The sequence below is a fragment of the Lycorma delicatula genome, chromosome 6, assembly GCF_047948215.1.
Source record: "Lycorma delicatula isolate Av1 chromosome 6, ASM4794821v1, whole genome shotgun sequence".
Classification (NCBI taxonomy): Eukaryota; Metazoa; Arthropoda; class Insecta; order Hemiptera; family Fulgoridae; genus Lycorma; species Lycorma delicatula.
The window spans coordinates 144,019,047-144,044,307 of record NC_134460.1 but is presented as its reverse complement, the minus strand read 5'-3'; the positions used below and the strand labels follow the sequence as shown (position 1 = coordinate 144,044,307).

General features: G+C 32.3%; 2 protein-coding genes across 2 annotated transcripts in view; both read right to left on the bottom strand.

The window, feature by feature from the left end:
• Window positions 1-113: 113 nt before the first annotated feature.
• LOC142326323 (very-long-chain 3-oxoacyl-CoA reductase-like) lies at window positions 114-19,904 on the bottom strand. Its single transcript, XM_075368728.1, has 3 exons — window positions 19,655-19,904; window positions 8,111-8,439; window positions 114-443 (listed from the first exon to the last, which is right to left on the bottom strand). Exons 1-3 carry the CDS (start codon window positions 19,806-19,808, stop codon window positions 318-320), a joined length of 609 nt encoding a protein of 202 aa, XP_075224843.1. The 5' UTR covers window positions 19,809-19,904; the 3' UTR covers window positions 114-317.
• A 199-nt stretch (window positions 19,905-20,103) lies between these two features.
• The window catches only part of Polr1A (RNA polymerase I subunit RpI1), a 38,173-nt gene continuing 33,015 nt past the window's right edge, over window positions 20,104-25,261 (bottom strand). Inside the window, exons 8-9 of the mRNA XM_075368727.1 lie at window positions 24,028-24,355; window positions 20,104-21,050 (exon numbers count right to left, since the gene is read on the bottom strand). Coding sequence (XP_075224842.1) covers window positions 20,763-21,050; window positions 24,028-24,355 — 616 coding nt within the window. The 3' untranslated portion in view covers window positions 20,104-20,762. The remainder of the gene's footprint in view (window positions 21,051-24,027; window positions 24,356-25,261) is intronic.

The window sequence follows — 25,261 nt, the reverse complement described above, 5'->3', positions numbered from 1 at the left end:
TCACAATAAGTGAAAAATGTCTACAATTTTAACAATAAAATTGTCTACAATTTTTAGTAATAAAAAAAAGTTAAACAAAGTGTTCCATACTTTGTTTGTTGTTAAAGGTTGCCACAATCCTTAAATAATTTGTCAACTATTAATTTTTAAAAAAATATTAGGAAGTGTTGGTATATCAAAATAATTTATTTTCCATTATGAAATCTAGACATCTTTATATTAAATTTTTTATGCAGTCGATAATTTTATTTTTTTTTAAATTAGAGAATAATTTTTACTTTCTGTTTAATCCATATTATTATTAATTTTATTAATATTCATAATACTATTTTTTGTAACTTTTGTTTACAGTTTGACTTCTTTGGTATAAGAGATTCTAAAGTCTCCATTAATTTCGTATAAAACATGGGAAAAATTTCTATCAGTGACTTGCTGATGAATTCCTGAAATAATTAAAAACTTTGAAAAAATATAGCTAATAATAAACACATATAATTCACCAAAGAGTTATTCTACACATGTTATTTTATAAATGAAACTAAATACAATAATACAACCCACTGTGATTAACTTTATATAATCTGAAATATTATACTTATATTCGAACAACGTAAATTTTACACTGACATTACAGTAACTGTAAAATAAATAAAAAATTACTAATAATTTTGCATAACTTTCTCAGCTTTCGATTAAAGCCTAAACAGTTTTTAAGCTAAATAAAATTTTTATTTTTATTTGATGAGCACATAAAATTTCATGTATTTATTAATTTTAATTATTCCAGTTTGGTAATTTTTTATTAATGGTGAAGATGAAATGCATCTGAAAATTATATTGTGTAATAATTTTGTTTTGTTGACCAATTTTCAAAAATATAAATATCATGCTGTTTTTTGATATCGACTTAACATGTTAACTATTAAAATGTATTTTGATAAAAGTATTGATTATCAAGATTATCACATTATAAAGTGGCTTGATACCATTTTGAAATCTATAAACTTGTTTTAGACTGTAATTTTTTATTTATTAAGCAACATCATTGTGGTTTTCTCTGGGCTGAAAATCATCTTATGTTGGAGACTCCACAATCAGAGTGTCTAACAAGCACGAGCAGCTCGGAACTCTACTTCGTTATGCGAATCCCCTTCAATCAGTAGCAGTGGGTCGTCAGTGTAAGCGATGACACGACAACCACATGGCAACCTTAAACGCAACATCGAATCGAATTCTATGATCCAAAGAAGGGAACTCAGAACACCGCTTTGAGGTCATTCTTTAGTTAATGTCTTACGAATCACCAAGCTGCTGTCACGCAGGGAAACGGTCCGATGGCTGAAATAACTTTGAGAGCACTACTAGTTCATTTTGTGTACACTTATGCTTCTGCATCTGAAACAGGGCAGAGGGCCACCATAAGTTGTTAAATACCCCGAATGTCCAGAAAGATCCCTAATACATATTTACATGGACTAGAGGAAGCTATATCCATCACCTTTAGTATGGCATCCTCAGTGCTCTTGACCAGTCGGAAACAACATTGGCCAATCTAACATTAATATGTTGAAAACCTTGCCAATTATGGGCAAGAGCGTTAGTGGACGCTAAGAAGAATTAACAGTAGGATCTTTGTCGCCACTTTTGAATAACCAATACCGAGTCTCCACGCCGGAAAGTGGGCGACAAAGAGCAACCTATTATATATTCTAGAGGACCAAGGACAACTGCAAGGAAGCGCTCGGACGAGGAGCTCCAATGTGATACAATCATATATTAGGGTGCCTTGTGCCTTGCCATACTGCAGATCACCTGCGCACTTCCGCCTCAGTGATCTCAGAAGATTGTAAGTTGGTCTCGAAAATCACCACTTCCCACCTGACACGCCGGTGGTATGAAACCTCACCCACCATAGTATCATCCGGGAGCAAATCATTCAGCAAAATGTTAAAGACACGGTCCTTATCAATTACCACACCCTCGTGGGTTGACAAGCCTGACAAGGGGACATCTTTCCTGTGCTTATGTCCAAGGGCCCTATACACAATGCCCCTAGGGTCTCTATTCCTTTGCTCCTGAAGGAAGGAGCACCAGGAATTACTCTTTGAAAACCTAGCCATCACTCTGCGGTAATCTGCAGTTAGGGCCGCACATTGATCGGGATCACCCTCTCGTTGAGCAGCCCTTCTGAGTCAGCTCACAGACTGCTTCATTGTTGTCAGATTCCGAGACTACCAATCAGATATACGTTTCCGGCCAGTGCCTCTAGAAATGGCAGCTTCAGCCATCGCCACCACCACAGAAGTGAAATTTTCTGCCAGGACATCTAATGACAGGCCGTCAAGGTCTCTAGTTTGGACTCCAACAAAGAGGAGAATTTCCGGCCAGTCCGCCATCCTATGCAGGAGCGCTCTCGGTAAACAGGAAAGTGTCCCTCATGGCCAACACGTAGCTGATCTGCTATTTCAAATAGTATCAACCAATGATCGCTAGAACAATCTTCGACCAATGACCCTGCTAGGGATGTCCCTAAAATACCAATGGTGATCTCAATATTTGTGCCTAAAAAGGCCCTTCATTTGTTAACCTTACCAACTTAAGTAGCCTACTGGTCTGCAACATTAAATACCTCAAAATTGTGCTGCGCGATGAAATTGTAAATTAGGCCACCGCCATGATCAGTGATCCCACTCTGCCAGAAAAGCGACTTCGAATTAACATCGGCACCAATAAGGATTGGACTATTACCCGCAATATGAAGGATCCTATCCCATCTCGCTAAGTGTTCCTCAGTGTGATCCCTGTATTGGAAATATGAACTAACAACTGTAAGGTTCTTTCTGCGAATGGCAAGTCTGACTACAACATGATGCGGGTCAGAAACCTGCTGTATAAAGACACTACCAAGCTACTTCCTGCATAGAATAGCAGACATGCAGGTATGCTCAACACAAAATGTTTTCCAGCTGTGAAAGCCTAGATCACCCCTAATTACATATGGGTGCTGCAGAAGGACAACATCGAGGCTCCGTTCTCTACAATCTCGCTTGACTCAACCTGGACTACATAAGCACCCTGGGCATTTAGTTGACCGAACCTAACCATCTAATGAATTAAAAGTACACAGCACAACGGCCCTTACTAAACACTGGGTGCTCATAATCTTCATGCAAACTCTTACAGTTAGCACAGGCCGGAGCCTCGGACCTATGCAAACAATCATCACGCTTATGGCCCTCCTCGCCACAATGGGCACACCCATTGGTGTGGTGGACACACCAAGGCAAACTTACAAAATTTAGCCCTGTGACTATACCTGCAGCAATTGAAACATCTTTGAACATCCACGTACTCTTACTCGGCAGGACCCTAAATTGATAAATAGTGTACCTACAGACATAAATGTTTGAAAGAGACCAGAACTTACCTCAAAGACCATGATATTTCTGGGTATCACGCCAACCCGTTTTAAAAACCAAACTTGCTTCAGGGTCCCTTGCTTCAGCTCTTATACAGCTGTGAAAGCCTAGATCACCCCTAATTACATATGGGTGCTGCAGAAGGACAACATCGAGGCTCCGTTCTCTACAATCTCGCTTGACTCAACCTGGACTACATAAGCACCCTGGGCATTTAGTTGACCGAACCTAACCATCTAATGAATTAAAAGTACACAGCACAACGGCCCTTACTAAACACTGGGTGCTCATAATCTTCATGCAAACTCTTACAGTTAGCACAGGCCGGAGCCTCGGACCTATGCAAACAATCATCACGCTTATGGCCCTCCTCGCCACAATGGGCACACCCATTGGTGTGGTGGACACACCAAGGCAAACTTACAAAATTTAGCCCTGTGACTATACCTGCAGCAATTGAAACATCTTTGAACATCCACGTACTCTTACTCGGCAGGACCCTAAATTGATAAATAGTGTACCTACAGACATAAATGTTTGAAAGAGACCAGAACTTACCTCAAAGACCATGATATTTCTGGGTATCACGCCTACCCGTTTTAAAAACCAACCTGCAGTCCTGCCGGAAGGCAGCTTCATCCAAATCCGTGTTCTGCTCTCTCTAATGAGAGACAAGACATCTTCGTCGGTCAGGTTACGGTCAATATCAGACTATAATACGGGGTCTACGCGTTCTCTTCGGGTATATTTTCACATTCAATTGCTTAACTGCCATGGAATCTCTAATTGCCTGAATAGTCTCTATCATCCATTACCACAACTAAACTCTTGCCGGTCTCTTTAATGTTCCTCATTTTAAGACCTTTCCGTTCTTACCCCGAAGGGCAACCAGGAGGTCTTTCTTAAACTGACAGCTGGACACAGTCGTGCCCTCCGCCCTATGAACAAACGCAACCTCAAACCTCAGGTTTCTTAGAGGACTGGCTGGTTTCATGTCTGCCCCTGACCACCTCAGCATACCTACGCGGTTGCATTGGGGCCGAGGCCGGTTTCTGAGCTACAGTTATTTCTTTAGGCCTTGAGGCAAGATTTTCAAAACCACCGACGAGAGCTGTGAAAGCCGCTCGGAAGAATTCGAGCCGAGGTAATAATCTCTTGGTGGTAGCTGCTCTAGTACATTTAAATAGAAAGACAAGCCCCACTCAGTTCCGCCAAAACATTACTGCCCAACGGAGCAGAACTGCTAGGCCTGCTCCCGGCTTGGAAAAACTTTTCAATAAATGGGTTCATACTCTCCCTGGTGGTCACCTCTATATCTTCTTCTGAACTATCATTGTCAGAACCAGTGCTCGAGGTGGTCGAAGGAAAAAGCTCCAGACCCTTCCTCCAGCTAGGCTTCCTACCTATCTCACTGACATCTGTCATGGTCGGAGATGCCCTGACCTAACAGTATACAAACAAAATGCTCGCTGTATTCCTTCTATTTAGAGATATTGGGCACAAGCGTGACGACTACCCGCAGCGAGCCACGGGCAGCTGGAGACCTTCTGATTCTTCTGTCACTCTTTGCACCTCTTCGCCGCTACTGAATTAAATGTGTGAAATCAAAGATCAACACACAAGTAGTATAGAAACCTCAGGTCCAGACATAATTACCCCCCACCACTTTATGTTTGTAACTAAGGTTTTTTTCACGAGCGCTGATTGGTCGATTATTACTTACAATAAGATCATGAGATGAATAACCAGTAGTAACGTTAAGCATTCCTACATTTTTCAATGCATTTTCTGCATATATATCTGGAACAGGAGTAATCCATTCTGAAATGCTCAAATTGAACATCTTAGTTTTCACCGGACCAGTTGTTAAACAGTGCACAACTATTCCGTGTTTTCCATATTCCTTATGTAAATCTTCACTGAATTTTAATACAAAGGCCTGAAAAGAAATATCATTTACTGTGGATTACAAAAATCTGGAAAAAAGTATACTGAACTCAAAGGGTGTAAAATCTGCTTCTAGCTGTTCTCTAAATATAAAAAGTTAAAATTAATGTTACAGTTTAAGTAAATAATTAGTAAATGAAAAGAACTCTGAAATTTTGCTCTACTATTGTAATTTAAGCAGAAAACAAATCTCCACATTGCAGCAAATCAAACCATGAACAGAGGTGTAACTTGTTGAATCTATTATTGAGTTATCTATATTGAGGTATGAATGGATCAGGAACATTATGTATCATACTATTCTTTACGCAGATGATCAGATGATTCTCCATGCTCAAGATCGATGCAAAAACTGACCGAATTAATAAGCAGTGCAATGTAAATAAACAGATATAAATAAATAATTAAATCTTTTATTCTGATCATTGGATTGGTAAATGTGCTACACTGCACAAATGAAAAAAGAAAATTTTTTTAATTGTAGATGTGATTAAAGTTCATATTAATTTTTCTGAATATAAACATATGAAATGTTAAGGTAAATACATTAAATATAAAAAAAATTTTCACAATTCAAAAGGTGTTGATGAGAATTATTTGAGCCAAGTATTTATGCAAATGTTGAACAAGTTGCAAAAAATTCAGTTTATTAATTCATATTTACAAATGAATTAACGGAGTAATATTATTTCTGTAAAGGAAAACTTTTTAATTTTACTTTAAATATAATTGGGAAGATTTTTTTAACTGATTTGGTCATTTACTAAAGAAAATGAAAGCATAAAATGGTTCTCATAAGCTTAAGTATTATGTTGAGTTACATGAATAGAGGTGGATATTTTTATTTTTTTAAGAATAAAGTTATTCTTTTTAGCAAAGATTGCCCAATAATAATTATAATCACATGAAAAAAACAATCTTAATTTTCTAAGTATCAGTCTACATGATTCATATTATGAAAGCTAAAAAATGTAAAGAGATGGATTTTTATATCTTAAAAACTCATTTTGACTTTCTGAGGAAGTTGCAACTTCCTCAGAAAGTCAAGATGATCTACTTCAAAGGGAAATAATAGAAGCATAATAAATAATTAACAGTGATGATAAGCTGCCGATTTTATTAAGAAGATTCAAAGTAAAACATGATTAAGTAAATTATTAATAAACAAATATTTCATTTTTGTGGAATATTTTTGGGGCAGAGGAGTTAAAGTATTTATAGATATTGAAAGTACTGGAAAAAGTCACACTTTTCAACTAGATGCTCTGTGTGATTACTTAAGAGTTTGATAGAGATATTGAAATTAAGATCTATTGATACAGGTCTGTATGTAGAACTAATCAGCATGCTCTTAAAAGGAAAGCATCCAAGGAAACAGTTGATATTTTTTGACCACACATAGCTAGGTCCTACTTCAACTTGATGCAGTTAAGACCAAACATATTTTATGATATTTACAAAATTTTTCTGTGAAATATTTTTGCTGTTAAGCAGAAAAATGTGTGTGTAATGATTGTTCATAAAATTTTCCATTTCAAAATGGTTCCTTCAGTCCTCAAGATGGTAGAGAGGAAGTTTTCTTCACCAAGCCTTTACTGCTACACATTCCACACATTGTTTCTCTTCCTCTCATGACAGGACCTATTCCAATCACAACACATCATTTCCATAATCTCAACAGCTGTGCATTAGATTCTTCTCTCTTTGATGTTTTATTCTGTCTTTTAGTCTAGTATTTGTTTCCAAGACCATTTTGTTATTCCTTATGACATTATAGCTCTCTCAATATGTTATTAAATCTTGCAATGGTTTTTTGGCAAACTTATTTTTCAAGGTTTTTCCTTTGGAAACCTTATTTACAAAAAAAAGAAAGAAATTGAATAAAACAGACTGAAATTTAGAAAATGCCCCTACCTCAAAATAATCTGTTTTTTGGTAGAAGATCTCACCCCAACCCCTCAGGCAGCCCCATGTAAGGCAAATTCAAAAATTTTAAATTAAAAGGTAAAAGTATGATATACCATATTAAAGAGCATTACAAAACAAATTTTTTATGCAGAAAACTTTGAACTACAACAATTTTAACCAAAATATCTACCATTTAATATTTTTTACAGCTAACTTCAAAAGTGACAAATAGTACAATCCAAATAGTGATCTGATTCTAAAAATATATTGTTTAAAGATTGAAGAACTTCCAAATTTAATGATTTGCATTATATAAGAGACACTAGACACTTTGAAACTACTTGTGAAAAACATTAATAGCTTCTGTTTTGTTTAGCAGCCATTTTTTTTTTTTTCAGTTGCCTTTAAAATGATATCACAACCTTATACTTTCAATAAAAAATTTTCGAGTTACTCCTCATGGATGCTTGAGTTGTTGTGGTCTCATACCGAAAAGCAGTGTACTGACACACACACACACACACAGAGAGAGAGAGAGAGAGAGATACTATATAATTATCACAGGAATGTATTTTCTTATTTTTTAGTTAAATCTGTACAGTCATATTAATGTGGAAACTTCTTAATTTATTATTATTTTTCATTCTGTTATTTTCAGATTGTCTGTTATATTAATAATGTACACTATTATTATTATATAGTACAATTCAAGAAGCAGGCTAGTAATGTTTTCAAAAACCTAACTTTCTTATACGGGGAATGGAAAATGATGAATCAACCTAGGCACACCAATATTTATCTGTCAGTAAAGGAAACAATTGTTATATTCAGCTTACCTTAGTTGCACCATAAACAGTCACATTTGGACATGGTAATACAGACAAAAGCGATGATACATTAATAATGACACCTTTTTGTTTATTTAACATTATATCCATTACAGCTGAACACATGCATACCACAGATTTAACATTTACGTTAATTATGTCATTAACTTTTCTTTTGTTATTGTCAATAAATTTAGCCAACTCTAATGCCATACCAACATTGTTTATAAGCACACCAACATCCATATTGCTTAATTCATTTCTTATTTCTGGTATTACTTTTTCTGTATCTTTAAAATCGGCTACAACTATTTTAGTTTTTATATTATATTTTTCTTCTGAAATAAAAACATGATGATTTAAAAATTATATGACATTTACAATTAAATAAATAAAAATTAAGTTTCTAAATTTCTGAAGTTTGACTTCATCACATGCTAGTGAAACATTGCTAGTAAAGCTGAATAAAATCTACAAAAAGATCTAGAAACCTACAAGATATATTTATAAAATAACAAGACTGTTTTGATCTAATATAAAGTAGCAAGAACTGATTGTAAGCTCTTTGGCAAAAACCTTGGACCAGTCTAAAAATGCATAATAAATATCAACCCAGTTAATTGTGAGTTATGGTTTAGTGCATTTGTGTTTTTTGTGTGTCAGAATACAATTAATTAAATATTGTGTGTGTGTGTGTGTGTTATAGAAATGTGATAAAAACTGTTTCAAAAGTACTACATAATACATATGTCCATACCCTTCAAAGTTTATCTGTTGAAGGTTTGTTGAAAAATGTCTTCATGGACAGACACAGAACTCTTGAGTCTTTCAGCCACATAATTTGGAACCAGTTGCCAAAAAATATTTTTGTGGAAAGGAAACACTTGAGTTTGGTGTACATGATATAGTGTCAACATTAAATAATGGCAAACATTAGCAAATGTGAAGTTCTGCAGCATCTTGGAACCAATCCTGTTCTTAGTACCATAGAAACTTTTTAAAATATTGATACGGAACGGGTAACCCAGGCAGAAGGCACAGTTCAAGAAATGCAGAAAAAAGGTAAGACAGAGAAGCAGAAATAAAAAGCCAAAGCTAGAAGATCAGGAAGCTAATAAAATCAGACCCAGATTATGAAGCTGGGCAATTTTAAAACATGACTTAAAAATCTCTGTCATTTTTAAAGTCAGTTTTCCAAAAATCATATTTTTCTATATTTATGACCCATTATCTTAGGAACCACTAAAGATAAATTGAATTTTTTTGTCATTATTCTATATGTATATATCTTTCAATACATCTAGAATTATGAAAATATGTGAATTATCAGTTATAAAAAATAAATCCTAAAAAACTGAAAAAAAATTATTATTATTATTAATTTATATTTCATTAGGAAAGTAGTTTATAGTTATAGTTGTATAACTTAGATGCATTCTATAATTCTACATGCATCTAATCTACTTAGAATATCAGTATCCAGAAAAAATTTGAAGCCTGTAATATTAATAGGTCCTGAGATAATTGTCTTCAATGTAGCTAAAATTGGAAAAGATATGCAGTTAACTGCCTTAAACAATTTTTTACTGATGTAACAAAATACATGAAATGTAAAGTTGGCAATTTAACTCTTTTGGGCATGGTGGATTGCAATTTGAACCACCATTGTTAGTTCATGACGGTTCAGAATTTAGACCACATAAGAAAATTATACTTATTTGCAGCACGATAGTTTAGAAATTGACCATCTCTACAGTATTATATTCTAGTAGTTCCATTTTACATTATTGTTGGCAGAATTAGTCGTATCAACATTTAACAGATGTTAATAAAGCAAATAAATATCTACCATTGTTGCTGTGCGATGTGTGTCTTACATTTATTTACATGATTTAAAAGTGTTTTATTCGTCTGGATTTGTAATAATCCCCATTATTACTAAGTTTTGATGATAAGTAATTAATCTGTTGTATTTTAACACCAATATTTATTTACTTTATGGCAATTTTAACACAGTCCACATTTTAGACCACCATGCAGCAATGTGTATCTTTGATGCATAACCTCAATTCTGACAGTGTACCATTTTTATTTCAGAATTCATCTGAAATGGAATGAATTCTGTTAACTCAGCTTACTTCATTCGTTGAAGATGTATTAATGGATGAAATTCCATTGGACATTGAATCAGTTGATGAAAACAAAGAAAACATTGTAGATGACCTGGATTTTACTGTCATTATAAACAAAATGTGTATTAGTGACGGTAACAGCAATAGTAATTCTGAAGAATTGTCAGAAGAAAATATAAAAATGAACTGTTACCTGACAGATTACATATGAAATGGAATAAACATAATGATTATCAGCTCCCTCCGTTGTTTGACAGTGAACCAACAGCAGTAGTTAAAAATCTAGAGTGCATAAGCCCATATAAACTATTTTCATTAATATTTGATGATAGTATTATTAATTTAGTGTATCAAATGAACCTTTATCCCCAGCAGTCCGGTAAAAGATACACTCCCACCAATTTTTACTGAAATAAGAACCTTTCTTGGGAATCAAGAAATCACCCAGCTACAGAGATTATTGGAGTAGTTCCCCAGACCTTAATGATCCATACATATCCAAATAGATAACTGTCATTAGATTTAGATGGTTATTAAGTAATCTGCACATAAATGACAATAGTATCTATTTGTACTTCCCCAGATTACAATAAACTACAAGGTAAAATCTTAGTTAGACAGCCTGAAAATATAAAAAATGTTTCTTGCCATCAGCCATTGTTTCTGTTGATGAGTGCATGATTGAGTTTAAAGGTCCAGTATTAAATGATACTTACCCAACAAGCCCATAAAAACAGGGTATAAGGTGTGGGTCCTGGCTGACAAATAGGGTATATACATGATTTTGACACTTACACGGGAAAAGTTGGAAATTTAGTAGTAAAAAAATTAGGGGAACAAGTGATTTTAAGAATGACATCTCAGTTATGCAATAATTTTCACACTGTCTGTTTTGACAATTATTTCAATAGTATAGATTTAACGAAAAAATTAAGAAGGGATGATGAAATATTACCTTTTGGAACTGTTAATAAGAACGGGAGAAATTTACCAAAATTTGTAAATGAAAAATCTTTCCATCAGGGTGAGTTTGGTGGAAACGAAATTATTTATTAGCTGTCTTGTAGAAAGACAAAAGATGTGTTTGTCTTATCAAATGGTGTTGTTTCAGCAGTATCATGTCCAAAAATCATTAAAGATTTTAATTTAAACATGAATTCGATTGACAAAATTTGATCAACTGAAGTCAGTCTATGAAATAGATAGAAAAAGCCAGAAGTGGTGGCATCGTTATATTATTTCACTTCTTAGATGCCAGTATTATCAATTCTTATGTATTATACAAAAATCTGCAACAACTGTAAAAAACCCTAAAAGACTTTCGTCGAGATGTCATTGATGGTCTTGTCAGTAACAAGTTAAGTGAATGACAGTTCACTTAACTTGTTGCTAATCGCAACTTAACTTGTTCTTAATCGCTTATTCGCTTTGTTTGTCAACAAAGCGATTTGCTGCTTTACCTTCAATTGAAATTAAACACTCTAAACTTAATATTTCTCCAGATTTATTTTTTTTATTTATTATGTTTCATTGTAAATTTTGATTATGTTTGTTGCATTGTAATTATATTAATGATAGGCTAGTGTATTAAATATTAATTGTATTATTTGGTACTGTGTTAATAACACTGACTGTGTTCATAATAGTTTTCAAGTTTTGACTATGCTTGTTTTTTGTTTTACAAATTATCTGCGATATTAAACAGTTTGTTACTGAACATTTTGAATGAATTATTTTATTGTGTGTACTGAAAATAATTTGTTGATGTACAAATTAGTTTTATGAAGATTTAATAATTATTTTTATGGCATGGTGGTCTAAAATGTGAACCTCCCCCTACCTGATAAATAATTATATATTTATTTTCTTCCTTGTATATTTATGGTTACTTAGTATGAATAGTAATAAATTTGGGTAAAATTTACAAAAAATATTTCTGTACTGGTAAGGTCTGTAAATGTTGTGGCCGATTCATGCCTGAAAGAGTTAAGAGGTGTGTCTGTTACATGAAATTGTTTCTATCTCTTAGAGAAAGCAGTAAGAACTGATTGTGAGCACTGTGTTACTGACCTTGGAATGTCTGAAGCTGCATGACAAACATCAACACTCTTGGCCAGTCAGTTGAGTTTTTGTTTACTGAAGTTTTGTTTTCTGTGGTGTGCCCCATATAATGCTAAGTTTAAAAGTTGAGCAAAATGTCAATTTCAAATTTTAGCAAAATTTAAGAAACCACCAACAGAATGTTTTCAAATGCTTACAAAAAGATTGTAGAAAAAATTACGCCAGATTATTTGATACAGCCGTTGAGTCAGTGTCTGAATAACAGTTGAAGCTTAATTGATTTGTCAGCAAGGATTTTGTGTGGAAAATTTTGTTTATCTCAACATTAAAAAGGTTTGAGCCAAAACCATCCCTTGAGTTCTCACACCATTGCAAAAGGAAATTTGCACTGACATACAGCAGTAACTTTGATGCCAACACTGATCTTTTTCAAAAAATCATCATTTGTAATGAAACCTAGGCCTTCCAGAGAATGCAGGAAGGTCATGACCATGACAGTCAATACACCAGAAAACACTATATCACCAAAAATGAGAACAAAAGCAAGTAAGAAAAAATGACCAAAAATAGATTCATTCTTCATAAAGACCATGTGCCTGCTCACATAGCACTTTCTGTGAAGCACATTTTGGCTGAAAAACACATAACTATTTCCCAGATTTGAAACCATGTGGCCTTTTACTTTTCCCTTAACTGAAATCTGTCCTTAAAGGAGCATGTTTTTGGTCAGTTAATGTAGTAAAGAAGAAAATGATAGATGTGTCAAAACAGCTGACAGAAATTGTTGTTCTCCAAATCTTTGACCGGTGGAAATCAAGATTACATCAGCGTGTAAGTGTAAATGAAGACTACATTGAAGAGGACAAGCATTAGAGATGTAAATATAAATAAAGGTGTTACTGTATCAGTATTGTTATTTAATAGGTACACCTTGTATTTTAACAATTTAGAAAGCATTGTTTTTATTTACATTTTTTTAACAATTATGTTTGTTATTAAATCCAGTTACAAAACATAACATGTTTTGTGATGTTTTTTCTTTTTTAAAGCCACTTTACTTCTGGTTTGCTGTTACATTAAATGAGCACGGTAAAAATTCTATAATTTTCCTAAAAAAGCCTATATTTAATCATGTTATTACCTAAGTACCAAATGTAAAATTCACTGAGCACCTCAGATAGATAAGTTTGTTATACTTGAACGAAGGCTTAAGATCAATGGAAAGATATTAGGATAAAAGAAGGGATTTCATTTTTTACCAACAATTAATTAGTATGTATGACACTGACACAAGAGAGATATGATAAAATGATTACAATGTTTTGTCATTTTTGATCTTTTATATTCTCGTGTTACTTATTTGTGATGATCAAGTAAAACAAACAAGTTCTGACATTTTCTACGAAATGTATGCAGTTGAACTTGTTTGACTAAAAAATTCTCTAGGGTTTTTAGACTTATTTAAATGCAATACTGCTCAGTTTCTTTGACATTTTATGACATGAATTTACCAACACACACCAGAGACCAAACAGTGATTGGGAGCGGGTGAAAATGGTTCCATAGCAGGAAAACTCATGACTATAGTTTTTGGGATACTCATGATATAGTGTATATAGACTATCTGGAAAAAGGCAGGATCCCTTGATGATCCTATGTATTACCCTTGATGTATTACGCTTCACCACTGGATCGACTGAAGGTGCTATTCAGGCTAAAAATCCATATTTAGCCAAAAAGAAAGTGCTTTTATACTACTATAATAAGCCTGTACACATGTCTTGCTTTTTACTGCAAAATTGCATGACCTGCACTTCAAAGTTCTTTCATGTGCACTGTATATGGCTCCCACTTTCCGATCCCAAACCTGAAGTAATGGCTTACTAAATGAAGATTCACTTCAAATGATGAGATCAAAGCTGAGATAACCATTTATTTTCCAAAGTTAGACAATCACATTATACTGAGGTTATTAAAATGCTGAAAAGTTATCGGTCTAAATGTATAGAATTTGCAAGTTAACTACATTGAAAAATGTTTTTTTTTAATTTTTGAAAAATTTTCTTGTTTCTTTGTCAGGCCAAGAACTTTCTGAACAGCCCTTGTACTATAACACTCTACATTTAACTGATATCAGCTAGAAATTATTTATTGCATTCTATTCTAAAATTAAATTCTAAACCTGCATCTAACAGGTCTATGCAGTTCTTTAGCAATCTTACGTTTCATTTCGTACATTTTTGCCAATTCTTGGTGTAGGTCAAAAGGTCATGCCGATTCTGGGACAAGTTCAAAGGTTAAAAATGATGACGTTACAAAAAAATAAAAAGGTTTCATGTGCAGGAAGTACATAACGCGAAATCGAAAAGCTTTAGGGGCGTGTGCAGATTACACGTGCGTAATGATATTGCAATAACCTTGTTTACTAATTAACCTGTTTATTTTAAAGTTATCTAGTGATAATGCATTTGCGTCACTGATAAAGTCTGCAAATTTAAGTGTTTTATGATAATTTCCATTATGTTGCTTCAGACTCGTTAACATGTTTAGTATAAAGTTATTGAATAATAATGCATTTGCATCCATGATAAAATTAACTGTTTTATGTAAATAACGGTCAAATTTTCATGCATTCATTTCACGTTCTAATTTTGCTGTACTACTATTACACATATTTACGTTATTCCAATTACTATTATTCATCGTGATTCTATCAATCATCTTTACAATACTTCATTCAGTTGAGCGAAATAATGTTTTTAAAAATAGTTACGTACTTTAAATAATAATGTTAATAATAATTACATACGTAATTGCAGAACTTGCATAATAATTTGTTTTTTGAGTGTTAAGTGCATCAACTAGTCGAGTAAGGAAGCTCATACTGAGAGGTTGTATTTGTCTGCATTCTAGTGGCTTTTTGGTTGATTTTTTGTGGTTTTTAAACTGGAAAAGTAGTGTGGTTTATTGAGATAAGGTTACGGAAGAAGTGTTTGAAGTTTCATGATTTTTGGATTATGGATTGTACCATAATTTTGATTTTTCTGTGTGCATTAGTTTTTCACATATAACCAGTGTATAAGTTATTGGGGTTAGAGAAGAAATATTCTAAGTTGAATAGACAGGGAATTACAAATCAGTGACGTCACTACTAATAGCAGTAAACAATGACTTTGAAAATTTTTCAACAATTTTCATTGAGGCAAGCGAGAATTATACTAAGTCCTTGCACGCTTTATAAGGGGGACAACCTTTTCCACTATTTCTTCACCTCTATCATTCCAATCCCAAAATCCCCCCGGAATCTTTGCGTCCCTGCTCCTTCAATAATTATCGTATTGCCGATTGATTGGAATTCAACTTTTACTAGACAATGCATTAAACACAAGACCGCCCATTTAGTAGCTAAAGTTCTTAATCCATTTGAAGGAGAATACATCAAAATATTTACTGATCTCAAAATATTTCTAGATTTGCTTCTATCAAAAGATTGAAGCAAACGCATCAGCAACACACGGTAACATGGGCACAAGGCGGTGTATATAGATGTGGGTAAGATTATAAAGTGTCCTGAAGATCACCACACCAAACAAAAGTCATACCCAACCTTATTCCACAGTGAATACCGTGAAGTATCGCATGCTTGTAATCGTGATCATGTATTTGAATCCAGAAGGTACAAAAATTATTTACAAACCTTGAACATGTTGGGTATCGAGTACCCAGTAAAAGGGATGATATTGAAGGTTTGAAGAACAGACCATATAGACTACAAAATTTGTGCATTGTTATGAGATTTTTGGTACTTACAAATATAGAAAATTGGTGGTTAAAGATAAGTTTAGAATCTGTGGTATTTATGCATCAATAATAATTATTATTGTATCACTGACACAGTATACATATACTATTGTAAATGGTATTGGTAAGGCCACCACAAAAAACATATTGACCACAAACTTTCATGAGGGTTGTTTATCACAGTCAATAAATGCCCCATTAAAAATATGGTAGCATCAGAATGAGATTACAAAAGATCTAAGATTTAATGAAAAGGTTTGATTTAAAAATAATTGGAAGGTATTTGTACTGGTATATGAAATTAAAAACAATAGCTGATGTATTTAAATGGTTTATTTACAAAACTTATGATCTAACTGATCTTGACCCTTCTCAATTCATATCACCAACACAACTTTCAAACAAAATTGAACAATATGATTGTTCAAAATCCATAAATTTTATAAAACATTACGATGTTAAACATTTGCACATTTTGAATGTCAAAAAGCCTAAAATTTTTACCTGGACTTTTATAAGTGGAAATGGTAAAGGAGCTTTAATAAATGTAAAAAAACTAAATGCGTGAGCAGCGGCAGTGGAGGGTTGAAAAGAGGGTGAGAAATGGTATTACGATTTCTGGCTAAAGTTGACGCCAAAAACATTTGTGGTTATTTAAGACACAGAAAGGTATACTTTCACAAAGTTTTGTCAAAATTAAATTATTTTTGTGGAAATGAAAAATAAAAAACGGGGAAAAAAGATTTTCACATTTTTCTCAGAAATTTTGGGGTAATAATGTGACCTCTATAAAATTTGTAGATTTTTGCATGATTTACAACTTTTGTATTTCATATTTTTTCAACCCCCCCCCCCCCAAATCATCCCTCCACCATCTTTACACACGCATTTATTTTTTTTTACATTTATTAGAAGCCCCTTTACTGTTTCCACCTATAAAAGTCCAGGTAACAATTTTTTTTTCTCTACAAGTAATTTGGTTGAACTATTAGTCACTTTCAATGGTTAAATGATTTCAGTAAGATGGTTCATTATACTACTTCAATAGAGAAGTAAGAGAATCCTTAAATGCTGAATTTCTAGAAAAATGGATAGGTCAAAAAGAATCAGTGGATCAGCCAGTACAAGCTCAAGGACTTACACCACTGAATTGTTTCTTGTGGAGCTATTTAAGTTCTAATCTTTACAAAACCCCTGTAGCACGTACGGAAAACCTAATGATCAGAATGAGTGATGCGTATCAATTCCTTATCCTGATATGCTCGCAAATATAAGGAAAGCACAAGATAGAAAATGCTACTGCCTAGAGTTTAGAGGATTCCATTTTGAGCACCTGTGTTCCTAATAGTATTATTAAATAAACTAATAAAAACCTTGTAAGAGGTAATGAACATCCTGAAAACCGCTAACATCCAGAAGTTTTTCTGGATGCCATTAAAAAACACAAAAATCAGCACTATCAATGGAGAAGGAGACAATTACTTTGAATATGGATGTAGAACTTCTGTAAAGTAGGACCATATATTTAATTTTATGACATGGGAAATTAACGTTAATGAAAAAAAATTATGATTTAGCTAAACAGTCCCAAATTACATAATTGTGTAATAATTGCACAATAAACTTTGATTTTCATGGTATCTTGAACCACTACACTTAGTATAAATATATATCAAGGAATCTGCTACATTAATATACCATTTATTTAATATCTTAACATATCTACATTTTCAAAATTTTTCGTTTTTTTTTTTGTAATTGTTCATACCTGAAATGCAAAAGCTTTGCCGATGCCATCAGTACATCCTGTTATCACTATAATAAAAAAGTAAAAACTGGAATTAACACTTGATTTATTTTTTTACCAATAAATTTATATAGAACTTAAATTGGACTTTTCCAATAAAATAGAAAATATTGAAATTTCAAAGGAATATTGATCAATCACATACTTTTATTTTCCTGCTATAAAGGGACTAATAGCTATAATGGGATAATTTTGATGTCAGGTTTTTTTTTGCGAATGATGATGTTTCATAAGCCCCGAATCCAAAAAAAACTTAAAAACCATAGAAACTTCCAGATGCATGTGTGTATTGGCCTATATTGTGATTAATATCTCCAACCTGGCTCAATATAAATTCTTCAAAAATGGCTCATAAAATTTCTATATATATATATATATATATATATATATATATATATAAATACATTTCTATATACAGAATTTAAGGAGAATAAAAAAAGAGGTTACTGACTTTTGGTATAATAATCTTAAAAAAATTTAGCTTTAGAGCCTGATGAAAGTATGTATTATTTATAATTCCAAAGTTTTAAATTGGTCAGATTTAGGATTGAAGGATGTTCAACAATATTTCTAAAAATTGTGGCCTCATACCTTGAAAACTGTTAAATCAATAAAATTGGAATTTGATATATATATAGCCAAAATAATACTTTTATTATAGCCTTGTTAAATAACATGGACCAAATCAAACTACTTATTGTAATTTCTTCAGATAAACTAACGTAAATAATTTCTTCAACCCCAAAAAACAAGGGGGCTGAATGGGAGCCAGTTTTTAAAAAATCAATTACTTAAACTTTTATTTTCAGTTTAAAAATCAATGTCTAATACTAATACAGAGTATTTCAAAATGAATATCGGGGTTTTAAAGTTATATAATATATATTAAGTTTTTCTTATATTGATAAATTATACATGAAATGAAAAAGCAACTCAAACAGTTTTTCCTAAAAGTGTTCAATGTGAGCACCATTGGTGACACAGCACACATTTAGCCACTGGAAAATTCATCCTGTACTTTAATCACCAAAGCTGGAGTAACTGATGTGACAACTGCTGCAATCCTGTCTCAAATTGGGTAGGTCAGCTGGGTAATGACGGTACATACACTTGATCCTTTATAAACCCCCAAAGAAAAAATCACACAGGATCAGATCGGGTGAACATGGAGACCACGGCAAACAAACCCTGTCACCTCCCCGGTGACCAATCCAGCTGTCAGGAAGAATTTAATTCTACCAATCACTTAGAGCGATATACCATTGAGGAGGTGCACAATCTTGTTGCCAAATAAAGTTCTGTGGTTCATACTGCAACTGAGGAAAAAGCCATGTCTTTGGGATATGGCACAAAAAACATTCAATTTTGGGAACCCTTTACCATCTTTCTTTTAGCAATAATTTTATTAATAATCATTAATTAAATTAAAAATAATGAACTTTTTTAGTGTTTAAAAATTTTATTGACAAACATCAGATTCCAATTTAAACATTTGATTCACCATAACACCAGTTTGTTACTCAGCTTTGCCAAATAATTGATACTGTAGACTGTAAATAATCAGACTATGAACAAACATAGGCTGTAAACATATAAATAATCAATGAGATAGATCTACTAAATCAATAGTAGATCTAAGAGCAGTTTAATAGATCAACTTAATTGTACTTTCAAATAAAATAGCAAACATAAATTGACTTCTTTAAGATTGACTCATTAACATTTTATTTTAAAAAATCTGTGAATACATACCTGCCCACTGTCCCATATTTTTATAATTAATTTGTTTCCAAAATAATGGTAAAATTAATCTATTAATAACATATTTTAAAAATATTAACACATTATACAATGAATACACATAAAATAAAACATGACAGAGTGTTTTTAAATTAAGCAATATCATTTTTTTTTTTAAATTTCAAGAATAATAAAAACTTCTAGATAGCAGTCATAGGCTAGATCACAAAATGTCATAGTAAACGTTAGTGTTAGTGTCACGTTACTTTAATCTGCATAATCCTTGGGGTCATTAATATGTATTCTTTACATTATATGTAAATTACAAACAAGATTAATTATTCAATATAATAAACATATCATAGTACACTGTATATATTAAATGATAACTTAATATTTAATTTTAAATGTACATTTAAATTACAATTAAGTAAATATTTTTAAATAAATTTAATACCATAAATTTATTATACATTTATTATTTTATAATTTTTTTTTTTTAATTCTAATGACAACAAATTAAGGATATAATTATTACACGAATGAATATGAAAATATTATTTCATAAAACAATAGCAACATTTTAAAAACAAAATCATTCTCAAAATCGATTTGAAACTGGTTAATATTTAAAAAATGATTTTTCTTCTTAAGAATATAGTTCATGTTGATGGGGAGAGTGGGGTGGTCTCTTTCACCAAAAAAAATCATTCTTGTCATATAGTCATCATCTTGACTATACGTTTGTATTAGTAGATTTTTTAAAGGCCTACAAAAATTGTAGTCATTTCTAATCTTATTGATCTGTTATTGCACAACACTTGATCCTTAAAGAAGAGTTAGTCATTCTGCTCAATTATACATGTTTACCTTAACTTAGACACATAATTCTGAATCAAGAGTATTCCAGAGATCTACATTTCAGCTAAGATGTTTTGATCATATCACTATGTCCTTATCGAATCTTGATGAGAATTTCAGTAACAATTAACATTCTTTAATAAAAATGATGTATGGTAACAATATTCATAACAATAATAAAAATAATGTACAAAAATCTTCTTAATATAGACATACAAAAATTGTTCAATAAAATAAATGAAATAAACACACTTAAGTATTACTTTGACAAAAATATACTGCTTGACAATCTAACGTCAACAATACCAGTTCCAGATTTACAAGGTTGTCCTAAAATTAAACGACTTGAAGGTGAATTTAGACTATCCGTTTTACCACGCATTACAGCCAGTTTTAGAAAACGTGTTGACGACTCAAAAGACATTTGTTGTAATGGTGATAAACTACCTTCAATGCCTTTACGATTTAAGGGTTTGATTGTACCATCAAAAGTCATATAATCAGCTATTAATAATAAATGTCGTGGATCAACAGTAATACCATAAACCTGTAACAGACAAATGACAAATACATGATTACTCTTAATTTTAACACTCTTAGCGCCACGCCTAAATCAGTAAAACTTCACCCCAGGCCAGACATTTTTTATTTATTTATTAAGACCATTACATGTGCATCAAAATTATACACTTGGCCGTTCTGACATAGCTAAAAATGTATCAGATTGATACACATGGCGCTAAGAGTGTTTAAAGATTAAATACACTTAAAACAATAACAATTACAATTCTAAAGACTTTTCCCATACTAACATGCAGTTAATAAATAAAAAAATGTGAGAGACTGCTTTTATACCTGTAAACACTTTCCTAGTGATTTTACAAACGTAAATAAAGACACCAGATGCACGCTTTGCATTCAAAACTAAATTGACGTTCTGCAATCCCTTACACCTCTTTTATACTGTTGACAGCATGACATGTTCAAACATCATACGCATGTTTGAACCGTGATGCTCTCACCGTGAATATTATGCAAGCAGACCAAATTACAAGGAGCACATACACATCAAGTTGGAACCTATAAATTGCACATGTCTGTACACTTCATACATGCATGTTCACACCAGTTGCTAATAATGCAGCTAAATAGTTTTAACTAGGTTTGATTGGGTTGGGTGATCAGGAATTCATTATTATCAGGTATTCATTATTTATTTTCTTTACTTTTTGGGGGTCGTGGAGCTAAAAAGGTTAAGAATCGCTGCACTAGACTAACCCAGCGGATTCTAAAATAAGTCAAAATACAAAATTTAAAAAAAGAATTTGAATGCAGATTACTTGGCATACTTCATTTAAACAAATTGTGTAAAAAAATCTGCCAGTTTAATGCAAAACTGAAAAGTATAATGGAAAAAACAGATCAATATGTTTTGTTTGGGTATTAATAAAATTATTTGATGTAATTATATAAATAAATGTTAATATTTTAAATAAAAACATTGTCTCTAATACAACAGATGCAGAAAGAGAGTATTAATGATTTTTGGACTGATCTACGAGGGAAATAATTTGAAAGGAGGAAGTAGGACATCTCATATTGTAGAAAATATTTTCATATTGTAGAAGATTTGCCTCAACATGGATGATTTATTCCTGAAATATTACTTTAAGCCAGTACAAAAATTTTAAATGACAAGATAAAACAATAGTTGTAAAGTATTTTGGAGTCAGTAAAGATGGCACAAACTATCACTGAATGTAATACATATAACAATGTAGCACCACCATCTTTAGATCCACATATATTTATACAGTTTTATATATATACAAAGATGTTATACATGTGTATATTTGTGCAGCGGTATATATAATCATTGTAACTGCAAAAAAACTATAATTTGTAATGCATTTACTATCTCGTACTGATACTAAAACTATGATATTACTTGATGTGATATTTTTAATATAAGATGTGACTTGGGATTATTACACAACTCACTGGCAAAAACAAAGATATTATACACATTCTTCAGTATGTTACTCATTTTGATATTTATTTATAAAGTAAATAAAGTGACTACCAAAAAAATGGACCAAAAGCTTTCTAATGGGTTATGTTTTTCAATGACCTAACCAAGCATTATAAATTTCCAATTAACATGTATAATTAGAATTAAGTATTGAATTAGAAGAAATATACCAAATAAAACAAATTACTATCACTGATGCAAACATTATTTCATACAAAATAATTAACCTTCAGAATTTTTGAGATATTGTTGATAAATACAATTGAAGTATAAATTAGAATTTCCATTACCTACCATACAACAAATATAATCTACAAGGAGTGATTGATAAGTCCGTGCAAAAATAAGAAGACACAATTTGGAAAAGGCATTAGTCCAAAGGTGCTAAGTCTGGCAAGTACAAGGGACACAAAAAAAATTTCATATCATAATAAGAACAATTCTGCTGTCACAATTGCAGAAAGATGAGCCAGTGTACAAAGGTAAATGAGCTTGGTGGAAAAAAACCTTCTTTTTCATCTAATATGTTGGTTTTATCTTTACTTCCTCAATCAAATAAAGATGCATATTAATGTCTGGTTATTGTTTTACTCTGCTACAGAAAGTCAGTGAAGATTCTGCTAATGCCAAAAGTCAATGATAATCATCTTTCCTGCTAATGGAACTATGTTTGCCTCCTTTGGGGTGAGTTCCCTAACTGCAACCCACACTTTTGACTGTTCCTTGGTTTCAGGTTGGTAGTGATGTATTCAAGTTCCATGAACTGTTAAGAAATGATGCAAAACTTCTTCTAGAAATGTTGAAAGGGCCCTGAAACGTGCTTAAAAATGTTTATTTGTTCACGCTTTTGAATAATTGCGAGCAAATACAGCACCCATCTTGCAGACAGTTTTTGCACAAAATGTTTATTGTCGAAGCAAGGCTCGTGAACTTCCCATCTTCTATCCTCAAACACTGTATTATTTGCAGATATATTCTGAACAGGACATCTAAAACATTTGTTGTTTTTGTGCTCATATAACTTCTCTGAAAATAATCAAACCACTTATGAACTGTTCTAATCAATGGAGCCCGATTCACCACACATTATAATATCATTTAAATTTACAGGCTCAGCATTTAGCTTTCTAATCAGTTTTGTCTTTCAAAAAGTTATGTTTGGTCACACATGAAATTCTCTTTGCCCATTTTTCACAAACCAATACCTGATTGATTTGCCTATCAACAATAGAATTAGGAATGCATCAGACTGAAAGTTGGTGTATGCTCCTAACAGAGATGCAAGAAACTAAGAATGGCCTCACAATACATTACAAGCACCATCTCTTTTAACATTTTATGGACTTACCAAACAAACCTTCATATATTCCAAATTGATCGTTTTTCCAAACTGATACACAACAGATTGATAATTAAATAACAAAACATTCGTGAAGTTAGAATAATGAGAATATAAGAAATATATATCAATAATATAAAAATTTACACCCACCTTGAAAACATCCTGTACTTCCTTAACAATAACTTTAGCAGCTGCTTCAATACCATAAGTTTCAGCAATTCCATGAATGTCATTCGAGTAAAGTTTATTTAAATTAAGTAAATCGTCATATTTAAACATTTCAGAGAAATTAAGTCCATCAGTTTTAAACATTAATTTATCATCAGTTGTATAAGTAAATGCTCTCCGTATTCCAGATACTTCTGACAACACACAACTTGATGCTCTCTCTTTTAAAAGAGAACAAAAATCAATTCGTCCAGTGTAATGTGGATAACTTAAAGTTACTTCGCACCACATATGTTTTTCAGCATCATACCTAAGTACAAATAAACAATCATTAAATCAATAATTATTACATAATAAGTATAAAGAACATATAATTTATAAACAAAATAAAAATTAAAAAAATAAAAATTAAAATACACTGCTGACACCATTTATCAATGTATGTTATAAATATAAGTTAATGGAATATTTTGATGGACACTACAGTTGCAATTCACAAAATGTTTTAAAACTCAAGGAAATTGTATTAATAGTATGATAAACTGGATTTGGTAAAAAGACCAACCTTGTGAAAAAAAATGGCTTATAATACAGACTGCCTTAAAACTGATATCATTATTTGATACTGTGAAATAACAAAGAACAAAAAGTGTGAAAACATAATGGTTGATTAAACACAGTATATTATGATGGACAAATTTCAGTTAAGCCAAAACTCAGTTAATATTCATGCTAACATTGAAAAATTATTCACTGTAAAAGGGCACATGCAGACACTCAGCAGTATTTCAAGATTGCCTAGCACATTTTAATTGGCCACACTCTAAAACTCATAAACACATTACAAAGATAAACAACACTAAATCAAACATACATTTATACTGTACACAGTATGTCTGAAAAGTTACCGAACTAAATTAAATAAAACTACAGATTTAAAGATAAATAAATTTACTCATATCAGACCTCTACATAGAACCCTTCTCCAGTTATACACACATTGCAACACTGGTAGAGCCCGTCAAACGCTTGGAGAAATCACTTTGTGGGATTGCCTTCAACTGCTCGGTGCAAGCCCTTTGGGTGCCCAAAATGTCGAAAAAGCAGCCTTTCATCTTCAACTTGAGTTTTGGGAACAGAAAATAGTCTGCTGGAGCCAAGTTGGGTGGAATAAGACGGTGATTTGATTTGTGGCATAATAATGTGTTAAAACTGT